At 36.5% G+C, this 23,691-nt stretch overlaps 1 protein-coding gene across 1 annotated transcript; it reads left to right on the plus strand.

Annotated features, from left to right (window-relative positions):
• The first annotated feature begins 1,798 nt into the window (after window positions 1-1,798).
• On the plus strand, window positions 1,799-21,964 carry LOC132103237 (mitogen-activated protein kinase kinase kinase 5-like). The gene is made up of 28 exons (XM_059508180.1): window positions 1,799-2,325; window positions 2,415-2,554; window positions 3,062-3,249; window positions 3,351-3,519; window positions 4,520-4,626; window positions 4,728-4,898; window positions 8,496-8,608; window positions 9,018-9,177; window positions 9,827-9,977; window positions 10,131-10,235; window positions 10,469-10,518; window positions 12,195-12,290; window positions 12,729-12,819; window positions 13,531-13,664; window positions 14,280-14,407; window positions 16,549-16,685; window positions 16,790-16,895; window positions 16,984-17,141; window positions 17,517-17,712; window positions 18,364-18,526; window positions 18,638-18,806; window positions 18,946-19,128; window positions 19,340-19,445; window positions 19,560-19,800; window positions 20,588-20,706; window positions 21,162-21,250; window positions 21,399-21,475; window positions 21,729-21,964. Exons 1-28 carry the CDS (start codon window positions 1,995-1,997, stop codon window positions 21,823-21,825), a joined length of 3,975 nt encoding a protein of 1,324 aa, XP_059364163.1. The 5' UTR covers window positions 1,799-1,994; the 3' UTR covers window positions 21,826-21,964.
• Window positions 21,965-23,691: the final 1,727 nt, after the last annotated feature.

The following is a 23,691-nucleotide window of genomic DNA, read 5'->3' on the forward strand; positions in this document are numbered from 1 at the left end:
AACGCAGTGAAGTATGTTTTCTCATTTACAGTGTACCAAATGTAGGCTGCTTTTTAAACTTTTATCCATACAATTTAAATCATTTTGACTTATTAAAAGAACACTTTCATGCTTGTGTGTGTGGTTTTAGATTCCCATTCAATTTGTAAATATAGCCCAGTGGTTTTCAAAAAAGTCCTGCAAGCACCCCCAGCATTCTCACATTTTATCTATATCTGACACACCCATTTCAGGTCTTGCCATCTATACTAATGAGCTGATGAGCTGAATCAGGTGTGATAGATTAGGGAGACAGAAAATGTCCAGGGCCTGGGGTGCTCGCAGGACCGGTTTGAAAACCACTGGATTATAGCCTAAATCTAACAGTTCACACCAGGGTAGATTATAAACGACTGGTCCACAAATACAAGTTTATTTCAGCTGTTGTACTCAAATGATAACAACTAACAACAGACACAGTTTTAAACACTGCTACAGCACAACGAACTGAAATTCGTTTCAGTTATACAAGTTATACAACTAGCTTCAGTTTGACAACTGCACAAAACGTGCAGACTAATAAAAACATTATAGACTGTTACAAAATGATGAACAAATGTAGTTTATGCTTATAGGTTTGTGCAACGCTGTAAATTATATATATATATATATATATATATATATATATATATATATATATATATATATATATATATATATATATATATATATATATATTCCATTAAACCTGTTGGGACACAAGGACACAAGGGTGAGCTGAAATTCTCCATTTCACGGGCACGTCCGCTAAGATCATGAATATTCATGTATGCCCCGCCCACTGAAACCGAAAATTTCTTGACACTGGGTTTTCACAACAAACCCCGCAGCACTCAAAACTGACCCGAAACAAGGCCGGTCCCGTTTTGAGGGGGATTCCACGTGCAAATCGGTCTAGGGGGTAAAATACACGTGTATCGGTGGGGTTCTTCAGGTAAAATTCGCCTTTAAATCACTTGGGGTCTCTTCAATCTGCGGCAACAGTAGCCCAGTTTCGCGGGAAAACCACAGACTGGACAGCTGAGGTGATGGAAAAGAGGAAAGCAGGCATTTGGATCAAAGCATTGTGAGGCTAGGGAGGGGGAGGAGACTCAAAATGATTCTAAAAAATAAAAAATGAAAATTTACCCCGTTTGCATTGTTTTACTACTCACAAAGTTAAAGTATAAAACTTTGATATTTACTATACACAGTGTTTTTAATCATATTTTTAGGGGGGACGACCCTCAGACGTATGGTATTTCGAATATTTTCATTTGTTTTGAAGGTCATATTAAAATAAACATTTTATAATTATTTTATGCTATTTTAGGCTACTTTTATTTTTTTCAGACCATGGTGTTTAATTTTAAAATATAAAAAGGAGTGGAGCAAACATGAAAACATGACAATTAAAATTATAAAATCTAGACAACAACAACAAAAAATTACCTTGAATTGTTGTTCTTTTTTTCCCAAAGATTACCAAGGAGACAAAAGTGTGATATGAAATATGAGTCATAGAACAGAAAAATAAAGCTACTTTAATAATTGATGTTAATGCTTTTTTATTGTGAGCCATTTACATCTTTTTACATATTTTTGTTTGTTTTGTGTAAAAAATTAAAATAAAATAAGAAAAAGACAAAAAAATGCTATCACTGAAGGTTTTTTTTGTTTTGTTTTTTGTTACTGAGAACATTAGATATAGCTACTGCAAAGAATGAACCCGTTTCAAAACAAAGACGGGCACACAGCGGTTGTAGTGGGAGGCGTGTAGCAGGCAGAGGTCGCACAGCTGTGGAGCGTGACAAGAGGAGGCGGGGAACCGGAGGAGGGCGCGTCTAAAAGGATCCTCCTCAGAGTCTTACCTGAAAAAACTACGGGAATACTTCTGCGCCACGGTGAAGGAATGTCGAGGACGCGGTCACGGGATGATTTTTTTAATTAACTAGCAACTATTTTCGACCTACACCATGTATACGACTGAGCGCAGGCGCATGAGCCTGCACGAGATCAAGAGAAAGGATCCCGTACGAGTTAAAGCTGGAAGTTTATGGCAGGATCCTTTGGCTCTTGAAATCGGCGGCGGGAGTAAAGGCGTAACATCACCGCGGAGTCGGACCAGGGCTTTATCCGTGATGTATATCGCCGTTGAGGACAGGTCTGTGCCTCAAATTGAGGCGAATCTTTCACTGACTTGTCTTACAGAAGCCTGCGAAGACGCGCATGCGGTGCTCAAGAGCATTTCTTTTGAGTGCCTTGCGTTGGGCACTACTGAAATTCTGGACACTTTCTACAACGCAGGCAAGTTGTGGCACGTAAATATCTGGGATTTTCAGGAATATTTCCAAAGTGCATTTGTAAGCGGTTGTAATTTTAACTCTTGTGTTTAGATGTTGTTGTGGTGGGGATGAACAACACTGTCTGCCAGCCTTCTCTTTTTTATCACCTGGGTGTTAGAGAAAGTTTCAGTATGACCAATAATGTCATCCTATACTGTAACAAACGAGAAGACGATCTTCAAGTTGTAAAGGTGAGAAACACTGCACACAAAATAGCATACTTCAGATTAGTAAATTGCAAGGCTGTTTTTATAACCCACCATAAAGTACACCGGGGCTAGTTGTCACACTTTGTGTGTTGGTGTATTTTTGAAAATCAGTATCTGTATAGACAAACCTTAAAACCTTGGCAACTAGAAAGAAAAAAGAACCTTTTGAACATTAACACAGTTTTGTCTAAGAAAAAAAAAACTTTTATTTGATCATACATCGACTTTTTGACAATATTATTTATATATTATGCGAGGTAAATTATCACAGTGGGGCATTCTGTCATCAGTAAAACTATTTTTAAATAACAAATAAAACAACATAAATGGTTGAGATATACACAAAAATCATACCATTATTTGGCCAACGCAAGGTGTTAATTGTATAAAATTCTATAAAAAAACGCATTATGTATTACTGTCTTTGTGACAACCTGCCCGGTCCTATGTCATATGCGTTTGTTTGGTCTTCTCTATTCTTCATTCTAGGAGCAATGTGGGAGCTACACTTTTATCCCCTACATGGTGTCACCACAAGGTAAAGTATTTGTCTCTGATGCCACAATGATGAGGGGCATTACAGATTTTCTTCATTCCAGCTTTAAAATCGAATCTCTGCTGACCCCTCTGGTGGATCGACTGGTCAAGTTACTGGAAAGTGTTCACATTCATTCAAGGTAGGAATATGATATATTTTTGTACTTTTCCTGTAAGTCATTTGCTAAATGTTGCTTGCTTATTTGTCTGAATTAACGTTTAACACACTCTTGCCTCAAAGTGAATACCTGCATGAGGCTGTCCGCAGGGATATCCGTCTGGCTCGAGAGCACTTCATCGGACAGGCCCTGAGTCAGGAACTGGGCCGGATTCAGAAGCGTCTGGACTCGGTCGAGCTTCTGAGTCCAGACATTGTTATGAGCCTCCTGCTGTCTTACAGGGACATCCCAGTGAGTTACATATGCACAACGCTAAACTTTCAGTTACAAACACCGTATTCAGTTACACACACAATGTGAATGATAGCATAGGTGTAGTTACAGTTATCAGTATTATCAGTATTATTCTTCGATAAAACACCCTCAAGTGTGGGGCCCGGTGCAACTGCACCAGTTTCACCCCCCTAAGGACATCCCTGGAAACAGAATAACAAACAAAAATCCAGAAAAAACACATTATATAAAGGTTAGAAATTGAATTACATTGCAGTGAGTGTATTAAGTATTTGATCCCCAAGCAAAACATGACTTCGTACTTGGTGCAGAAACCCTTGTTGGCAAGCGCAGAGGTAAGACGTTTTTTGTTGTTGGTCACCAGGTTTGCACACATCTCAGGAGGAATTTTGATTTACTCCTCTTTACAGATCCTCTCTAAATTCTTAAGATTTTTTGGCTGTCGTTTGGGAACTCGAAGTCTCAGCTCGCTCCACAGATTTTCTATAGGATTAATGCGGTGAAGTCGTCCTGTACCCTTAACAGAAAAACAGCCCCAATGCATAATGTTTCCAGCTCCGTGCTTGACTGTAGGGATGGTGTTCTTGGGGTCATATTTAGCATTTCTCTCCCTCCAAATATGACGAGTCGAGTTAATTCCAAAGAACTCAATTTGAACAAGCTCGTCCTGTGTAGTTCAGGGCTGATCCCTGACCTTTCTCATGATGATCTTTATGCCATGAGGCGAGATCCTGCACGGACCAAGGCCGATTGATGGTTGTTGTGCATTTCTTCCATTTCCGAATAATTGCACCAACATATCATATAGTAAACATTAAGTCATTGATTGCTGTTCTTCTAGATATTCTTGCTGTGATAATTAGATTTTATGAAAATCCTTTGTCTACCCAGAGGAATAGGCAAGAATATTTGACTGTGGTTCTGAAATGTTAGAGGTGCCAGCCAAATGTGTGAATAAATAATTGAAATTGAACTCTCTTTCTCAATGTGAATCAAGGACTACGACGCCATAATTAATCTGGTGGAGACCTTGAATAATTTACCCATGTGCATGGTGACATCACATCAGAACATCAAGTTTCAATATATATTTGCACTGAACAGGTAAACCTAGTTTTTTTAAAATAATAAAATACACAAAAACAAATATTTTTTGAGGAAACATTAATATTTTTCCCTACAAAACATTTTTGAAATGTTTAAAGGAGGAATCACCCTGGGGATCGTGCCAAAGCTTTAAAGCTCATTTTACCCATCGTGGAATCGAGGGGCACTGTGGCCTCAGATGTGTACTGCCTGTGCGGGCGCATCTACAAGGACATGTTCCTGAGTTCAGGCTTCAAAGACACAAACAGCAGAGATCAAGCAAGTTACTGGTGAGTCATTACAAATTACCCTCTCGATCGACAGAGCCGCCACAAGACCGTTAATCTTTATGTCTATTGCAGACATTTATAAACATCCAAATTCACTGTATAGTGCTATGGTAGGATAGCATCTGATCTGAAATAATGTAAATAATAGTTAATAACTTCCAAAAACTGGTCAGTATTTTTGTCTTGCTTTCCAGTAAAAATATGCAAATAACTTACATTTAACTTAAATAAAACTGTTAAGATATTAAAGGGGTCAAGAACTGAGAAATCAAAATTCCCTTGATCCTTTGACAGATAAGAGTTGAACTATAACTATAGTCATTGTACTATTAAAAACTAAAATTCAAAACTTTCTTGTTAGTCTAAAACTACAGTCGTGGCCAAAAGTTTTGAGAATTACATAAATATTGGAAATTGGAAAAGTTGCTGCTTACGTTTTTATAATAGCAATTTGCATATACTCCAGAATGTTATGAAGAGTGATCAGATGAATTGCAAAAGTCCTTCTTTGCCATCAAAATTAACTTAATCCCAAAAAAACCTTTCCACTGCATTTCATTGCTGTCATTAAAGGACCTGCTGAGATCATTTCAGTAATCGTCTTGTTAACTCCGGTGAGAATGTTGACGAGCACAAGGCTGGAGATCATTATGTCAGGCTGATTGGGTTAGAATGGCAGACTTGACATGTTAAAAGGAGGGTGATGCTTGAAATCATTGTTCTTCCATTGTTAACCATGGTGACCTGCAAAGAAACGCGTGCAGCCATCATTGCGTTGCATAAAAATGGCTTCACAGGCAAGGATATTGTGGCTACTAAGATTGCACCTAAATCAACAATTTATAGGATCATCAAGAACTTCAAGGAAAGAGGTTCAATTCTTGTAAAGAAGGCTTCAGTGCGTCCAAGAAAGTCCAGCAAGCGCCAGGATCGTCTCCTAAAGAGGATTCAGCTGCGGGATCGGAGTGCCACCAGTGTAGAGCTTGCTCAGGAATGGCAGCAGGCAGGTGTGAGCGCATCTGCACGCACAGTGAGGCGAAGACTTTTGGAAGATGGCCTGGTGTCAAGAAGGGCAGCAAAGAAGCCACTTCTCTCCAAAAAAAACCTCAGCGACAGATTGATCTTCTGCAGAAAGTATAGTGAATGGACTGCTGAGGACTCGGGCAAAGTCATATTCTCCGATGAAGCCCCTTTCCGATTGTTTGGGGCATCTGGAAAAAGGCTTGTCCGGAGAAGAAAAGGTGAGCGCTACCATCAGTCCTGTGTCATGCCAACAGTAAAGCATCCTGACACCATTCATGTGTGGGGTTGCTTCTCATCCAAGGGAGTGGGTTCACTCCCAATTCTGCCCAAAACACAGCCATGAATAAAGAATGGTACCAAAACGCCCTCCAACAGCAACTTCTTCCAACAATCCAACAACAGTTTGGTGAAGAACAATGCATTTTCCAGCACGATGGAGCACCGTGCCATAAGGCAAAAGTGATAACTAAGTGGCTCGGGGACCAGAATGTTGAAATTTTGGGTCCATGGCCTGGAAACTCACCAGATCTTAATCCCATAGAGAACTTGTGGTCAATCCCCAAGAGGCGGTGGACAAAAAAAAAAACACTAATTCTGACAAACTCCAAGAAGTGATTATGAAAGAATGGATTGCAATCAGTCAGGATTTGGCCCAGAAGTTGATTGAGAGCATGCCCAGTCGAATTGCAGAGGTCCTGAAAAAGAAGGGCCAACACTGCAAATACTGATTCTTTGCATAAATGTCATGTAATTGTCGATAAAAGCCTTTGAAACGTATGAAGTGCTTGTAATTATATTTCAGTACATCACAGAAACAACTGAAACAAAGATCTAAAAGCAGTTTAGCAGCAAACTTTTTGAAAACTAATATTTATGTAATTGTCAAAACTTTTGGCCACGACTGTAGTCTCACGTAGCCAGACCTTCAAACTGAAGGTCAAGAATTCATGGCAGATTTCATTGGCCAAGGCCCACCCATTATGCCGTTTGACCGACATGTCAAACAACCAATCACATTTAGTTTCGTTCATTGTCACATTTCGAGGCATAGAAATGTCGCCGCAATAATAGACCAGTGTTTAAAACTCTCTGACATATTGTAAAGATTCTATGCTGCGAACTTTAAATAGTTTACATACTTTTGAAAATCCTGCGTTTAGTTGATCCTGATAAGTGCTCGTCATCACAGTTGTAAACACGGCGGCTTTCTTCTTTCGTGAGGGGGCTTGGCGCCGCAGTATCTTTGTTTCCAGGCGGAATGTTAAAGAACGTGACACACACCTTGCGGAAATCCTGTAGAATTCAACCAATCCGATGACGATTTCAACACTCCTGAAGTGTTTCCACTTTTGTGTCCCATATGCATCAGACGTTTAGCCAACAGTCCGTGGCTGTGACGTCTGAGGCTGAGACTAGTCTAAAACAGGTTTATATTGGAGCCAATCTGCCAGAATGACAGGTTGTGGAATGTGGCACTTCATGATGTAATCGTGTGGCTGAACCCCGCCTCCGCAGGAGAAGATCAACGCCTACTTCTACATCATTGCCTGTTTAGGCCCAACCACTGATCTGCCTGGAGTATTTGTGTTTTTAACCTAAATCACTGCAGTGTCCATCTATCAAGGATGTAGCCTGTCAAACATACCCAACTATTAGCCAATCAAAGCAGTGGGTGTTTACTTCAGATTCTACAATCCGCCACACCTATTCAAACAATGTTCCAATGAGGAGGGTCAAAACAGGACAGAAAATAGCCTGTTACTTCTAAATCATGATGTTTTTTTAATGTACATTTTTTTTTAAATAAAATTATAAGTATACCTCAAAGAATAGTACAAAATAATTAAAGGTAGTTCATGACCTCTCTAAGACTTGTTGTCAGATAATATATATTTTTCCTATCAAATAATAAATTAGTTGTTTTATGCATAGACATAACTAAATTTTGTAGATTTATGCTTTAAACAAGAAAAAATTCTACAATGGGGTAAAAAAATTGAATGTTAATAATAAAAGAAAAAAAACTTTTTATATATATAAACCTTATTAAATTTTGTAGATGTATGCTTCAAAACAAACAAACATTTCTACAATGGGGTGAGAAAATACACTGAATTTTGTAGATTTATGCTTTAAACAAGAAAAAAAAACATTTCCACAATGGGGTACAACAATTGAATGTTAATAATAAAAGAAAAAAAAAACTTTTTTTATATAAACCTTACTAAATTTTCATAGATTTATGCTTTCAACAGACAAACAAACAAAAAATGGGCAATGGGCTAAGAAAAATAAATTAATTCCCTAATATATTCCCCGAGACGAAAAACAAAACAAAAACAAATTAAATACAGTTTTGCCTCTCAGGTGAATTTGTCTGGTTTAAATTGTGTAAATATTATATTTTTCTAAAAATGAGACAAAATTATTATGAATAACATTTTTATAACTTTTTGCATATTGGATTATTTTGGTTGAAGCAGAGATTCAATCATGTTTTGTTTAGGTGATTCTTTAATATTCTTTTACAGTAATGTAATGTTTTGTTTTTCTACCCTCATGTTTGTTCTGCAGGTATGGCAAGGCCTTCAAGACTGAACCAACTTTGCACTCCGGAATCAATTACGTTGTGCTCCTGATAGCTGCTGGGCATGAATTCAACACCTCTATTGAACTGCGGAAAATCGGTGTGTTTTTGTGTCCTCCTTTAGATTCACTGCTCTAGTTGTGAGCACAGTGAGATAGGGTCATGGTTTGGTATATATATCATGTACAGTAGTGTTTTTTTGGCCATTGCATGGATTTTTCTGTATAGCAGGCTGCTGTATAGAAACTGATATTTAGTGGCCTACCTGTATGATCCAGATGCTTTGAGCATTGAACATGAATGTGTGATGACACAAAGTCTGAGTATAAAGAATGTGAGAAAGTAACAGTTTGAGGTAGTTAAACCTTGTTTGAGGTGTTACCTTGCTTTCACTCTTTACATGCATGTCTCCTGCTTTTCATGCATTTCATATGAAACTGATGTCTGTACTGAGGCAGCTAGAGTTTTAATTCATTATTGAGTTATGGTGTTATTTTTGCGTTGTGCAGGTGTCACACTCAGTAGCCTGCTGGGCAGAAAAGGCAGTCTAGAAAAGATGCAGGACTACTGGGATGTGGGTTTTTATCTGGGGGCTGGAATCTTGGCCAATGAGCAAAAGAAAGTCATAGAAGCTTCAGAGAAACTTTACAGGCTCAAAGCGCCAATGTGGTGAGTAAAGAAAGTGAATAATTATTCATGTTTATTTTGATTTGTTTATGTAGTATGAAGTTAAAACTGTTTAATGTTTAAATTTAAGTTATTTCCTTTAATGAAAATTATTAAAATAATAATAATAATAATAATCAATATCATCATCATCATTAATAAAAAAAGCAATATTTTTTGTTCAATATTTAAAATTAAATAAAAATACATGTTTACTCAGTGTAAACTGAGTGAGTTTCTAAATTTATTAATAACTTATAAAGCCCTAAGTTTCATTTTCAAAACCATAATACCCACGTTCAAGAAAAGAAGCGCCTCTCAAGTCATTAATTTTTTATTTGGTTAATTACTCAATATGCAGAATAAATAATCAATAAATTGCTCGACAAATGTAATATAATTGAATATAAATATAATATAAATAAGAAATTAAATATAATTGAAACGGAATCAGATAACTGACAGATGAACACATTAAGGCACATTAACTGTAGTAGCAAACATTAAGGTGGTACTTCACGTTTAAATTGGTCATGAATGATTGCTATATTAATTTTAAGAGACTTTATTTTAAGTGATTAAAACGCACTAACTGACAACCCTAAATAACACATGTAGTATTTACTGCAAAGTGATTTCTCTGTCAAAATAGGTATGTTGCATCCATCATGGAGACCTATATACTGTACAAGCAGTTTGCCAAACCTCCAGATGTCAGTCATCCTAAACAGGAAACTGTGGACTTTTGGATGGAGTTAATGGTGCAGGCATGCAAGCCTACCGTTTCCACAGCACGCTGCCCGGTAAGACTGATTCTTTTCTCCTTTCTCGCCAGCACAGCCTTACCCTACTAGAGAAAAAAACGCTTATTGCACTTTGCTTAAGCAACTATTAAAGGAAAGGCCAAAAAGGTGGAAAAATAAACCAACCCAAAGTATCTCCTTTTTTTTTTTTAGGTTCTGATCCTGGAGCCCACTAAAGTCTTCCAACCTAGTATAATAAGCATAAGTGAGGAAGATGACAGCTGTACGGTGCAGTTGAGACACGTCACTCCACTGGAGGTAAACACCCTTGATGCTTTTTGCACACGGCTTTCAGGACTAATTGTGTAGGCTGCAGTGTGTTGTCACAGTGGAGTTTCACAGTGGAGTTTCACCACAGTGGCAGGCAGGCAGGCAGGCAGGCAGGCATCATTTAACAAGACGGAGGGCAGTATGAGTGACCCGAAGCTTTATGCTGTAAAATTCAAGTACATATCTGTGGGAGTGTAATGTGCTATATTTGGTTTTCCCAGAAAGGTCTTCATGAGTGGACATTCCCAGCATCTGCAATTCGTGGAGTAAGGTACTGTGTGATTATGGGAATATAACCATTTCGACATTTCTAAGCTTGCAGCAGTTTATAGTCCCACTAGGGCTGCTCTGTTTTGGCCACAGCCCAGCGATTTTCTCTTAATAGGTCTTTTTTTTTTTTTTTTTTTTACTTCTTCACTTGTTGCTTGGCCTAGTTGACACCTGTTATCCTCTTTCCAGCTTTTAAGCTGCTGTATAGGTCAGTGTCTCTTTCTGTTCATTTAGAGTTAATGTTGCAAAACGAATGACACTAGATGTTAATATTTAAGGACAGATTGACCCCTTGAATAAAAAGTCTCCTAGAGGGATTTGTATTCCTGGGGCCCGTTCTTCGTACGTCGCTAACTCAGTTAGCTGGATTTGAATGTTGACGATTTGGCGTGATCTTGGATCGTTTGGTTCTTCGAAGCTCATCCCGGAGCTGCTGTCATAGCAACAGGTCCGTAAGCTTAAACCTGCTCGGGAGCAGGCTTATTTCATGTAAACAGGATTAGATCGCTTCTTTTCAACCAGAACTGATACTCAAAATATGTCTGCTACCACAGCTACTTTATTACAAGTGTATCGTACTGATCCAGGGACAATAATTTAAAATAATCATTTAAAAAATTATTAAAAAATAATATAAAAATGCTGTGTAGTCCATAATAGACTATAGACAGTTTTACTCAATGAAATATTTATTTGTCATAAAATTAATACTTCATAATTGTATTAGAGTCTTACACACATGCTAGACAGATAATAGAGTCGTGCATTATTTTGAGTGATGACTGCTATTATAAGAGTGGCTTGATGGAGTGCAGGAGATGCAGATAACATGATATTGACCCTTAAGAAACGTTCATTAATGCTGTCACGTAACAAATCTGTCCAAATATAAAATGAAATGAATAGATAATTTCTACATTGAAATAAAAATGTAAAGACTGTACAACTATTATAAATTGCGAATATAAATAATTGGGAATCATGAAAAAAATTCTAATAAAATAAAAACATGCATCTATTACCTGTTTCATGTATCTATTATAACATTTATGTAGTTTTGTTTGCTTGGCTGTTTCTTTATAAAAGTCCAGAAATTTGTCAAGTTTTTCGTCGGGTGTCATTTTAAATTATATGACGTCATTACATTGCCGTCTTGCCACCAGCCAATCGCTGCACTGCTGTTCATGGTTTGAGTATCGATACATATCCCCTTTTAAACCAACACATGAACGCGCAATTATCTCAGATAACTCAATCCAGCGATACTAATCATACACAACAGGTGTGTTCGAAGAACCCAATTAGCCGGATCATGATTAGCACGATGATATCATCTTAGATGTGTCATTTGATCTCGGATGTAATAAGCGACGTACGAAGAACGGGCCCCTGGTAGACTTAGTATTCCTTATTTATTTATGTTTTATTTAGTATAATATTTGTGTTTAAAAAAAAGTATTAAATGAGTATATCTTATGTGATATGTACTGTGTAATGTGCACCAAAAACTTAATTTTACATACAAATTTAAAAACAGCTTACAGATCTTCGGAGTTTTACGACTACAAACTGAATTGCTCTATTTGGATCAGTTTCAAAAAGTGTAAAAGGCTTATTATCTTTGATGTTTAATTTTTTGGCTTGTGATTGAGAATCCCTGTTATTCCACTCTTGCAGCATCTCCAAGTTTGACGAGCGGAGCTGCTTCTTGTACGTACTGTACAATTCAGATGATTTCCAGTTGTACTTTCCCAGCGATTTTCATTGCAAAGGGTGAGCTCCTCCCATTGACACATTGCTTAAACAAGGACAACATGAGGGAAGAGCTCCAATGTCATAATTGTTTTGACAGAGAATGAACTTGTAAAAGATTATGCTCTTTGAATTCGTTTTAAGAATAATCTGATATTTTAATAGTGTTCAGTTCAGAGGTGCTCTAGGCTGTTCACTGAGCCTTTAAAACACAAGCCATATTACATTCTGTTCTGTTGTATCAGGTTCAGGAAGTCACATTTGACCTCATTTTATGAACTTGTCATTCTTCCAATGAAAATAAGCTCTTGTGAAATGGCAAAATGGTTAAGTGTAAGTGCATTTGAACATCATATAGAAATCAATAGAAAATGCCTTAATTAAATATCATGTCACAATGAAAGAGATTTTTCCATTGGACGTATTCTCAAACCCTGTCGTTTGTTTGTTGTTTGTCAGGTTCTGTGATTTGGTGAACTCTCTATTGCATCACTCAGAAAGTCCTGTGGAAGATTCCAGTCCAGTCAGGGGAGGTGAAGGAGATTTAGAGGTGAGAGAAGTCTCCGTGAATATCGTCTCCTTGTTTGTTCAGGCTAGTATCCCTGTTCAGCATTAGTGAAAATGTGTACTTGCTTGATTAAGCAGCTATTTCAATCTTTGCTTGATATACAACCCTTAAAAATTACTTCTCCTGGTGTAGACTCATGGTAGAATTGAATGATATTATTGAGTTGCATAAACCTGAATTTGACACAGTCTATACTGTATCTGTAACTGCTATAGAAATAATGGTGACTTGACATTTTATTGCCAAATAGTTCCCTTCAATGGGAATCATTCCAAATGAAGTTTTCCATTGAATACTGTAAATATGATACTACTATGTGACAGGAAGTACCATTATGCAACTGTGATGTCTGGCTCTTTTACTATCTTAGGTTTGCCATTGTTGCACATTCAAACCTACTTCCTGCTATCACATTTTTTTGACTAGCATGGGCATACAGTGTTCTTTTAACTTTAATTATTGCTTCATCTTTAATCATTGCTTGCTTAAAATATTTCATGAAACATACATTACTGCTCAGAAGCTTGTGGTTGGTATGATTTTTAAAGAGTTCTTGTACAATCGCCATGGCTAAATTTGATTGATGGAAAACAGAAATCTTTCGCTGCATCATAAATGTCTTTCCTATCACTTCTGATTAATTTAATGCGAGCTTGATTAAAAATAACAGTTTCTTTAAAAACAATGTTTCAGTACATTTATGAGAGGAATGAGAATGGAGACAAGGTGGTGCTGGGGAAAGGAACCTATGGAGTGGTGTACGCGGGACGGGACCTCAGCAATCAAGTGCGCATCGCAATCAAAGAGATCCCAGAGAAGGACTGCACGTATGAACTTGTTTGCCATTGCTTTAATTTTTCCAGTGGACGTCATACTTTAGAATGTGTTTAGCTGCAAGTTTGTTTAATTTCATGGAGTTCTATTATGAAGAATCAAATAAAAGAACTTTATAATTTGTTACAATGCACAGTTTTGCCAAACAAAATTACTATATGATAATGAATTTTTTTAAATAAAATATATTAATGATTTCATATACAGTATTAATATATAAAACAGTGAATATATATTAATACTATTAATATACATTGATAGATTTAATAAAAACTTTGTATTTAATCTTAGAAGTTTTAGGTCATTTATGACCTGTGTTCATTGTTGATCTGCTTCAGTAGAAATCCAGCGTTTGGATTTCTGACCGTGCTCAAAGGTCACCACAGCCCATTGATGTTTGTCCGCAGGACTGATAGTTGTTTAAACTGTCCCCACATGGACAGCTAGCAGATGTAAACCTCGCCATGTGATCCAAATCCTGTGCTTAACTGTTCTAACCAAATATGCTCAGAAAACCCTTATGATTGTGGTCAGAACTGCATAGCTTAGATGAACATATTTACTTTTCATCTTCCATCTTGGTCTCTTTTTCTTGTTCTGGGTTTTAGCTACTCTCAGCCGCTTCATGAGGAGATTGCCTTACACAAGAGGCTGAAGCACAGGAATATTGTTCAGTATTTGGGATCCGTCAGTGAGGATCGCTTCATCAAGATCTTCATGGAGGAAGTTCCTGGAGGTGTGGCTTGCTTTGCTTATTGTTCTGTCATCAACTTTTCCATTTTGTTGACATGGGGAAATGTTGATTTTCGCAAAGTATTGAGAAATGCTTGGTTCTAAAGAAGGATGTGTTTGTGTGTAATGTTCATTTGTGGGATGATTTCCAGCTGTGAGCGTAATTGAAATGTGGTACACTGAACAGCACAAACCAGTTATTTATGGGTCAGTGACGTAACACTCATTGATGTATTTGGTCCTACACTTCATATATGATGACTGAACATAGAATAACCTGAGTCATGAAAAAAAGTTCTGTTTTTATTTATATATATATATATATATATATATATATGTATATATATACATACCGTATTTTTCAGACTAAAAGTCGCACCTAAGTATAAGTCACATCAGTCCAAAAATACGTCATGACGAGGAAAAAAAACAAACATAAGTCGCACTGGACTATAAGGCCCCATTTACACTGCATGGTTCAAGTAACCCAATTCCGATTTTTTTCCTCTCATGTGGCACAGATCAGATATGACTGGTGAACGTGTAAGCAGGAAAAAACCGCATGGATTCCGATTTTCTCAGATCCGTTTCAGGCCTCATTCATATATGGTAATAAATCGGATATGAATCGGATACGTGCATTTGAGTGTGCCATGTAAGCAGACAAATCGGATGTTCCCCAGTAAATGCGAGTCGTACGTCATTAAAAAAGTGACGTCAACTCAGGTGGACAACACCAACTGAGATCACATGACTTCTTATAGGCGTGATTGAGGACGAAGGATACACACAGTTGAGCAATGCGGAGGTTTCATGTCTTTTAAGTCTTTAGGCAAAAATGCAGGGTTATTACAGAAATAAATCCGTGTTTGAAGACATTTCACGAGATATGGGGAGGCATGGTCTTAAGCGCTCGTGGCTACAGTGCCAAAGATAAAAAGCTTAAAAAACAAATACAAAGCAAAACACTGTATAATTTTATTTGCATCTGCATCCATTGTATTTCGTGCTGTTTTACTTCCTTTTCTGGGACAGAATGTCTACGTTTGGTAGTTTCAGCAGTGTTTAGTGTAAATGCAAAAATCGAATACGGGTCACTTTTAAATGATGATGTAAGCGGGTCGTCCAAAAAAACTGATAAAGTCAGAAAATCGGATTTGGGCATCAAGACCTGCAGTGTAAATGCAGCCTAAATCGCATTTATTTAGAACCAAGAACCAAGAGAAAACATTTCCGTCTACAGCCGCGAGAGGGCGCTCTATGCTGCTCAGTGGTAGACTACCGGAGCACTGAGCAGCATCTCTGGCAGCATAGAGCGCCCTCTCGCGGCTGTAGACGGTAATGATTTCTCTTGGTTCATGTCAAATTAATTTTGATAAATAAGTCTCACCTGATTCGTCGCAGGACCAGCCAAACTAGGAAAAAAAGTGACTTATAGTCCATATGGTGTGTGTGTGTGTGTGTGTGTATATATATATATATATATATACACGTGTGTGTGTGTGTGTGTGTGTGTATTTTATGTACCGTAATGTATTCCTGTGATCGGAAAACTTAATTTTCAGCAGCCATTTTTCAGTCTTCAGTGTCACGTGATCCTTCAGAAATGATTCCAATATTTTGAATTTCTGCTAATGAAATTTATTTTTTTCAATGTTAAAAAAAAAATTAAGTTAAAAGCAATTGTGCTTTTTAAACATTTTTGTGATGCATTTTTTTTCCTCAGGATTTTATGAGTAGAAAAATCAAAAGAACAACATTTATTTGAATTTTTGAACAGTTATAAATGTTTTTGCTGGCCTTTTTTGATTAGTTAAATGTGTTCTTGTTGAATAAAGTATCTTTCAAAGAAAAAAAATCTTGCCCTCAATTTTTAGAATGGCAGTTTTTACATTAGATTTTTTACACAATTAAATATTTTAAGTAATTTAACCTTAGCATAAGCATTGTAATAAATCAACATGAATATTATGTTTTAAAAATGTGTTTTAGATGGGTTTTTAAAAAAAAAAAATCATGATCTCTTCTGTTATCTATTTATTCTAATCATTATGGTCATTCTTAAGTTATTTTACTGATATTTTATAGTTATGTATGTGCATATGGATACACGGTGTATTCACTTGTCTTTTTATTCCTTCACAGGAAGTTTGTCCTCTCTCTTACGATCAAAGTGGGGACCTCTTAAAGACAACGAGGCCACCATTGTCTTCTATACCAAGCAGATTCTGGAAGGGCTGAAATATCTCCACGATAATCAGATTGTCCATAGAGATATTAAGGTATGAAAACAATGCAGTGCCATCGTTACTTTCAGACTCTCTGTCAAAAAATTTCAGCTGCAACTTTTTTTTTCATCACATGCCATTACTTTTCATTTCACCAGGGTGATAATGTTTTGATAAATACATACAGCGGATTGCTTAAGATCTCTGATTTTGGCACTTCTAAGAGACTAGCAGGAATCAATCCATGTACAGAGACGTTCACAGGTCAGTCTTCTAGCACATACTTCTCACATTACATTATGTACACTTGCATGTTTGCTTTTCAGACTCTTCCTGATTCATTCATCCACAGGCACTCTGCAGTATATGGCTCCAGAGATTATTGACCAAGGTCCTCGTGGCTATGGCAAACCGGCTGATATCTGGTCTTTGGGTTGCACCATCATAGAAATGGCTACAGGGAAGCCACCCTTTCATGAGCTGGGAAGTCCTCAAGCGGCCATGTTTAAGGTGCTGCAGGTTTTTGAAGCAGAATTCTGAGTGTTATTTTAAGTTGATGGTTATAAAACAATGTTAAATAAACTGTGAAGTTGATTTACATTCCATTTTCACAATCCCAGTTGACTTCATGCTCATTGAATATTTATTAGAGTCCAATTTATGCAAGAAAATACTAGAATGCAAGAGCCAGACAGTTTACACTAATGTCTGCTTTAGTGCCAATTGGACTGGTGCTGCAAAACTGCTGATGTTATAAATTGCTTTCTGGTATGTTTTTGAAGCTAAAGTTTTTGTGTTAGCATGCTTGCTTATGTTTCAGGCCTAAATGTGAATATCTCTTTCAAAGAATGCCATCAGGTTTATTGATGAACTGTCCTCCTGCAGGTGGGCATGTTTAAGATCCACCCCACAGTGCCAGAGTGCATGTCAGAGGAAGCTAAAGGATTCATCATCTACTGCTTTGAACCCAGCCCAGACAAAAGAGCCACAGCCTTAGAGCTCCTAAAGAACAGCTTTCTGAAGGGCATTCCCAGGAAGAGGGCAAAGCCTCAGTCTGACAACACTCTGAAAGAACCTGCAGGTGAGCTTGTAGAACCACATCCAGAAATCCTTAAAAACTCTTACAATTTAAAACCAACAGCTTTAATTGGGTGTTACTTCAGCTTTGGCCACTTTTGGCTTTTTGTTTTTCATTTTTTTACTTAAAAAAAAAAAGCAATGCAATATAAATATTACAGGTGAAATCATCATTATTATTTACTAATTAATTAATTTATTAATTTACTTATTAATAGTTTTATTACTTATTTTTATAATAATAAGTAATAAGTTACTTCATTATTTTATCATTACATGATTTTATTTTAAACAATTGTATTTTTATTTTTTTATTTGTATTTATTTTCAGTTATTTGTATTTATTTAATTAATTTCTAATTAAATATTTTGAAATTATGTATTTTTCAATTTAATTATTTGTATATTTTTGTCCACCACTGATCACCAATATAAGGCATTTTATATGGATATTTGCAGATTTTTGTATGATCTTAAATAGCACCAACAACAAAAAAGATTCAAATCTCAATAATAACCCCAGGACATGAAAATGCTGACGTTGAAGAAACACCCACTTATGAATAATGAGTTGTACATTCAAGTAATTTGACATTTAATTAATTATTAGAAATATGATATTTGATTTTGACTTTATTTTGGCATCCTGTTGTAGGAGACTTTCAGAGGAGCATGTCTGTACCCATTGCATTGTATGTGGAGAACACAGATGGTGAACAAAATGAATTGTTCTCATCTTTTGATCTGAGAAGGATCACCCCTGCCTTCAAAGGAAATGACATGGCTGAAAGTCCACCCAGCTCCAGTGGCTTTTTGACGTGAGACAATGCATCAGATCCCAGATGATTGGAATTATGTATTGTGAAACATACTTCCAGCACCTGAAATCTTTTATTTGCCTTCATGGTGTATGTATTTTCTGTTGACAGAGTGCCAGATGACCCTCAAGCAGACATGACCACAAGCCCATCAGGTACTGGAGAGAATCTAGGTCTGTTCATGCTGAGAAAGGACAGTGAACGGAGGGATACGCTCCATAGGATCCTTACGGAGTACATCAGTCTTGTAGTTCAGAACATTCAGGAAACGCTGCCACAGGTACATTCTCATACTATAGTGTGTCACCTGAGATGTCTGATGTGAAATGCTGTCAAACCACCAGTGCCCTTTTCTTAAATTCTTCAATGATTCTGAATTAAGGTGTGTGTGAAGATTTGCTTTTGATTCCATCTCGCAGGCAAAGGAGCCATACATCACCTCAGATGATATTAGCAAACTGATTGGCTGTCTCCGGGAGAACATCCGCTCTCCAGACCGAAGGAACCTGACTAACAGCCTCCTGACTTTGCGCTCCAGCCTGCTGAACTCCTCTGTGCCTCTCAGCAGCCTGCAGGCGGTGCTCTTTAGCTTCCAGGATGCAGTATGTGATTTGGTTTCAGTTTGCATTCATTTCAGTCAAGCCTAAATCAAACTAAAACTAAGGGCTAATTATCAGCATTTTACTTCTTTCTATACATTTATAATTTTGTTAAAAAATTTTTTTAAATAAAGTATACGTATATTTGTGCATTTATTTAGTCATGAATCATATTTCATAATATTGAATGTATACATGACTCTTGTGTTTGTAGGTCAAAAAAGTCCTGAGGAAACGGCAAATAAAACCTCATTGGATGTTTGCTTTGGACAACTTGCTGAGGCAGGCTGTACAAGATGCTATCACGGTTCTGCTCCCAGGTGCATAAAGGACAACGTTTCAATTTAAACAGTGATTCCATATGCTTTTATTGCTTCACTGAATCTTCTGTTACTTGCATATCTTCATTGCCATCCCTAAAAATCCCTTTTCAGAGCTCAAGCTTCAGCTACAGTCGTCGTTTGAAAACGAGGAGAGTTCTCCAGGAACCGAGCAGCCCATGGAGGCAGATTCTCAATCAGCCGTCACCCCCATCACAAAGAACAAAGAGGAACTGGGAATCAGTCAGAATTCTGAAGAGGGTCACACCAAATGCAACAGTCTGTCCAGTGACCTCATCTCTAACCATTCTTCACTTGCAAAAGAGTTATCAGAACTTCGACTCGAGTCCAGGAGGTATTGAAAACCTTTCCTCTCTCTGTTGTGTTCAAACCTTTTGAAGTGTTTAATGCATAGAAAACTTACATAATGTACACTACCATTCAACATTTTTGGTCAGTATTTTAATTTGTTTGGTTATATAAAATTATACTTTTATTCAGCAAGGATGCAAATTATAAAAACATGAAATGATTAAATTCATCAAAAATGAAAGACATTTATGATGAAAAATATGTATTTTAAAATAAATGCAATCTTTTTAACTTTCTAATCATCACAGAATCCTGAATGTATTGGGTTTTCACAAAAATATTAAGCAGCTTTTTTCAACATTGATAATAAGTGAACAGAATAAGTAATTAAAATGATTTCTGAATGATTATGTGACACTCTAGACAGGAAGGATTAATAACTGCTGAAATGTGTATTGTTTTAAAATATATTAAAATTTAAGAGTTCTTTTAATTTGTAATAATATTTGCCAAAATTATTGTTGTTACTGAATTTTCAATTAAATATATGCAGCCAGCATAAAAGATACGTCTATAAAAAAAAAAAAACTTTTGATAGGTAGTGTGTGTGTGTGTGTGTATATATATATATATATGTATATTGTGTGTATATGTATGTATATGTGTATATATGTATATGTATGTGTGTATATATATATATATATATATATACATACACACACACACACACTATATATGTATGTGTGTTTTTTTTTAAATAGCCACAAGAGGACGATGAATAAAAACCACACTAATTTCATGTGGTTGGGAATTGTTCCATTGTGTTCCAGGTTGCTAATTCAGCTGAATGAAAAGGAGAAAGAATTCCAGGAGCTTCTCATGAACACACTTAAGACCAAACAAAGGCACATCACCGCCCTGGAGGTCAGAGCTGCGTCTACAGCTACAGGTTGCTCATGCTTTTTTAACTCTTAACTTCTGAAATGAGCACTGTATTTACCACTGAACAATTGTTTGCAAACTTCTTCCTCAGTACGAGAGAAAGTTCTCGCCCGAGGGAGTCAAAGGGCGTGGCCATGGAGCGATATGTGTCACATTTATTCACATCCACTTCCACATGCCACTGCTTGTCTTTAGATCTGGGAGGAGTTTTTGAGACTCATGAAGAACACACCCTTTAATCGCTTAGAAATGTTACCCAATTTCAACCAACCCAAGTTTATGCCTTACCCTCGGGACTTGCGTTTTCACTACAACATATAGATATAATCCCTGTTCTGGAAGTGTTTTAGAAATAAAACTTTTTGTAATGAGTAGTAATAGCATATGACAGTGACATTGCTGTAAATGTGCTAATTATGCATCTATAGTAACAGTTTATGATATGCTTATTGTTTCCCACAGATAGTAAACCTTCACCCCACAATGCTTACAATGCTGCTATGGTGCACTGGTTAAAAGGTGTTCCAGTGGATAAGAAAACCATAGAAATAGTAAGTGGAAATATGGAAAAAAGAAATTAGTTTTGACCACAAGCTTTGATTTGCTCATTCATATTTATAGACTTCATGTAGTGAAAGTCAGCTTCAAAATCTAAAATGTTGAAGTTGATGGTGATGCCTGTTCTTTGATTTCTTTCAGCTTGTTTTTCATGAGTTCACCTTGGATAGTCTCCTCCATCTCGCTTGCAGAGATGATCTGCAATACTGTGGCATCAAGTAAGTCCTTCAGTCGATCCATACCGAACAGGAAGAATATGCCAAGGTGTAGGAGAGACATTATAAATATAGCTAACATGCACTATTTAATTATCAAAAACACAGTAAAAAAAATTATATTGTTAAATATTGTTACAATTTAAAATAACTTTTCTATTGTAATATGTTTTAAAGTGTAAGGAAAAAAAATTCTGAGCAAAGAATGCTGTTGTATAAGGTGAAGTAAATCTGTGTTTATGCATTTGTCACTCAGAGGCGGGATACTGTGTCGTTTGTGGGCTGCCATCTCCAAACAGAGGGAGTCTCTTCTCAGTCCAGTCAATGAGGACAGGGCAAATACCATTCTCTAACAGACATGAATCTCTTGACCTGTTTTTAGATTCTATGAGCTCAGTGAGTTTGCTGTTAATAGAGTCTGTGCCTTTTTTGGCACTATTATTTTATGCACATGCTTGACACACACACACACACACACACACACACACACACACACACGCCACACAAAAACACCACTGTTTAAAAGTTTGGGGTTGGCATTATCTTTTAATGTTTTTGAAAGAAGCCTCCTATGCTCTTCTAGACTGCATTTATTTAAGTAGTCATTACTCCATACTTCAGTGTCACATGATCCTTCAGAAATCATTCTAATATGCGGATTTGATGCTCAAGTGGCATTTATTATAATTATCAATGCGGAAAATTCTTATAAGTTATGATGCTTAAGATTTTTGTGGGAAAATTATAAGAGTACAGAATTGATTTGAAATAGAAATATTTTGTAACATTTTCTAAATGTCTCTACGGTCACTTTATCAATTTCCTGTGTGCTTGCTGAATAAATCTATTAAGTTCTTAAAAAAGAAAAAAAAACGTAATAACCCCAAAGATTTGAATGAACATTCAGTATCTCAGATGTAACCTGTTAGAAAGAGATTCAATGTTTTTTATGAATATAAAGTTAATGTGTGAAGTATTTATGCTAACATCATCTGAAAATTATGTGTTATTGTGCAGGGCATTGAGTTGTATACTGTACATATGTTAGGGTACCAAAACACTGTATTTGTATTTATGAATCGTGCATTCTTACTAAATACTAAATATAAACTACCTTTACAGATGAAAGCAATACTGACAGCAAAACTAGAAAAAAGTAAACTACATTTAAAACTAAAACTGCAATTTACTAATTTATTTTTGAAATAAAGCTTCTTTTAATCGTAATGTAAAAGTGAAAAGAAACTGTTACATTTCTTTCTTGTTCATTTTAAATGGTCCTATACTATAACAAATTCATTTTTTGAACGCACAAATATTCCAAGTAATGCTTTGTTCGATTCATGTGAGATAATACAAGTTACAAGAAAATAAGTAGTAAATGTTGTTTAAAATAGTTTTACATGGAGTATAGTATGTTGCACCAGACATGTCAGCTTTCCAAAAATGTATTTGATGTCAGCTATTGTATTTTTTAAGCCTGAGGAAAAATATTAGTAATGAGTAGTAATGAAAATACAGTATGCAAACCCAGCCACACAGTGAAAGACTGATAACTCCTGCTAAACACACGAGTCACCGTATTCACGTTATTCTTGATGCATTTTTAATAAGCCAGATTTTGAAAAGCTTTCTATGTCGACAAGCTTGTTTGCATCCACCTTAAACATCCGGACCAATGTGTGAGTTTTACTTCTCAGGGTATGTTGTTTTAATTGTATATGTAGAAGCTACTGCAGAGGTGCATTATTTGAATGCATATAAAACATGTTCTATATTCTTTATTTTCCAATGAAAAATCTCACTGATGTTATTCACATTCCTCAGAGAGCTATGAAACACATTCAGTCCTTAACCGGCAATACAAAGCGTGAGTGTTGAGTGTGTTTGGAAGATGGGCGTTTCACAGTCCTGTTTGGAAGAAGTGATGCCATGCACTGAAGCTGATCTAAGAGTTCCAGCCAACTTATGTTTCTGAACTGTTGATGTTGCCTTGGCAACAGCCATTACATCATCCTCTGACCTCTGCCTCCAGGTTGAGGATCCATTTGCCACATGAAAATTTTTGTTTGTGTGGCTTTGATCCATTTTTTTTGGTGCAGTCAACCACTTCGATGATCAAGCAAGAACATGAAGGGCTTAATCACCCAATTCATCATAAAGGATATGAGCTAATCAGTGGGATGGGCTTCTCTAGTCATTCAATCAGCCATACCTTG

This window comes from Carassius carassius, chromosome 24 (genome assembly GCF_963082965.1).
Source record: "Carassius carassius chromosome 24, fCarCar2.1, whole genome shotgun sequence".
Classification (NCBI taxonomy): Eukaryota; Metazoa; Chordata; class Actinopteri; order Cypriniformes; family Cyprinidae; genus Carassius; species Carassius carassius.

Bases quoted from the DNA above. Each gene is read 5' to 3' on its own strand.
- LOC132103237 (XM_059508180.1), top strand. From the start codon at position 1,995: ATGTATACGACTGAGCGCAGGCGCATGAGCCTGCACGAGATCAAGAGA. The intron at 14,408-16,548 runs GTGTGGCTTGCT...ATTCCTTCACAG, and splicing joins CATGGAGGAAGTTCCTGGAG to GAAGTTTGTCCTCTCTCTTA. The intron at 16,686-16,789 runs GTATGAAAACAA...TCATTTCACCAG, and splicing joins TTGTCCATAGAGATATTAAG to GGTGATAATGTTTTGATAAA.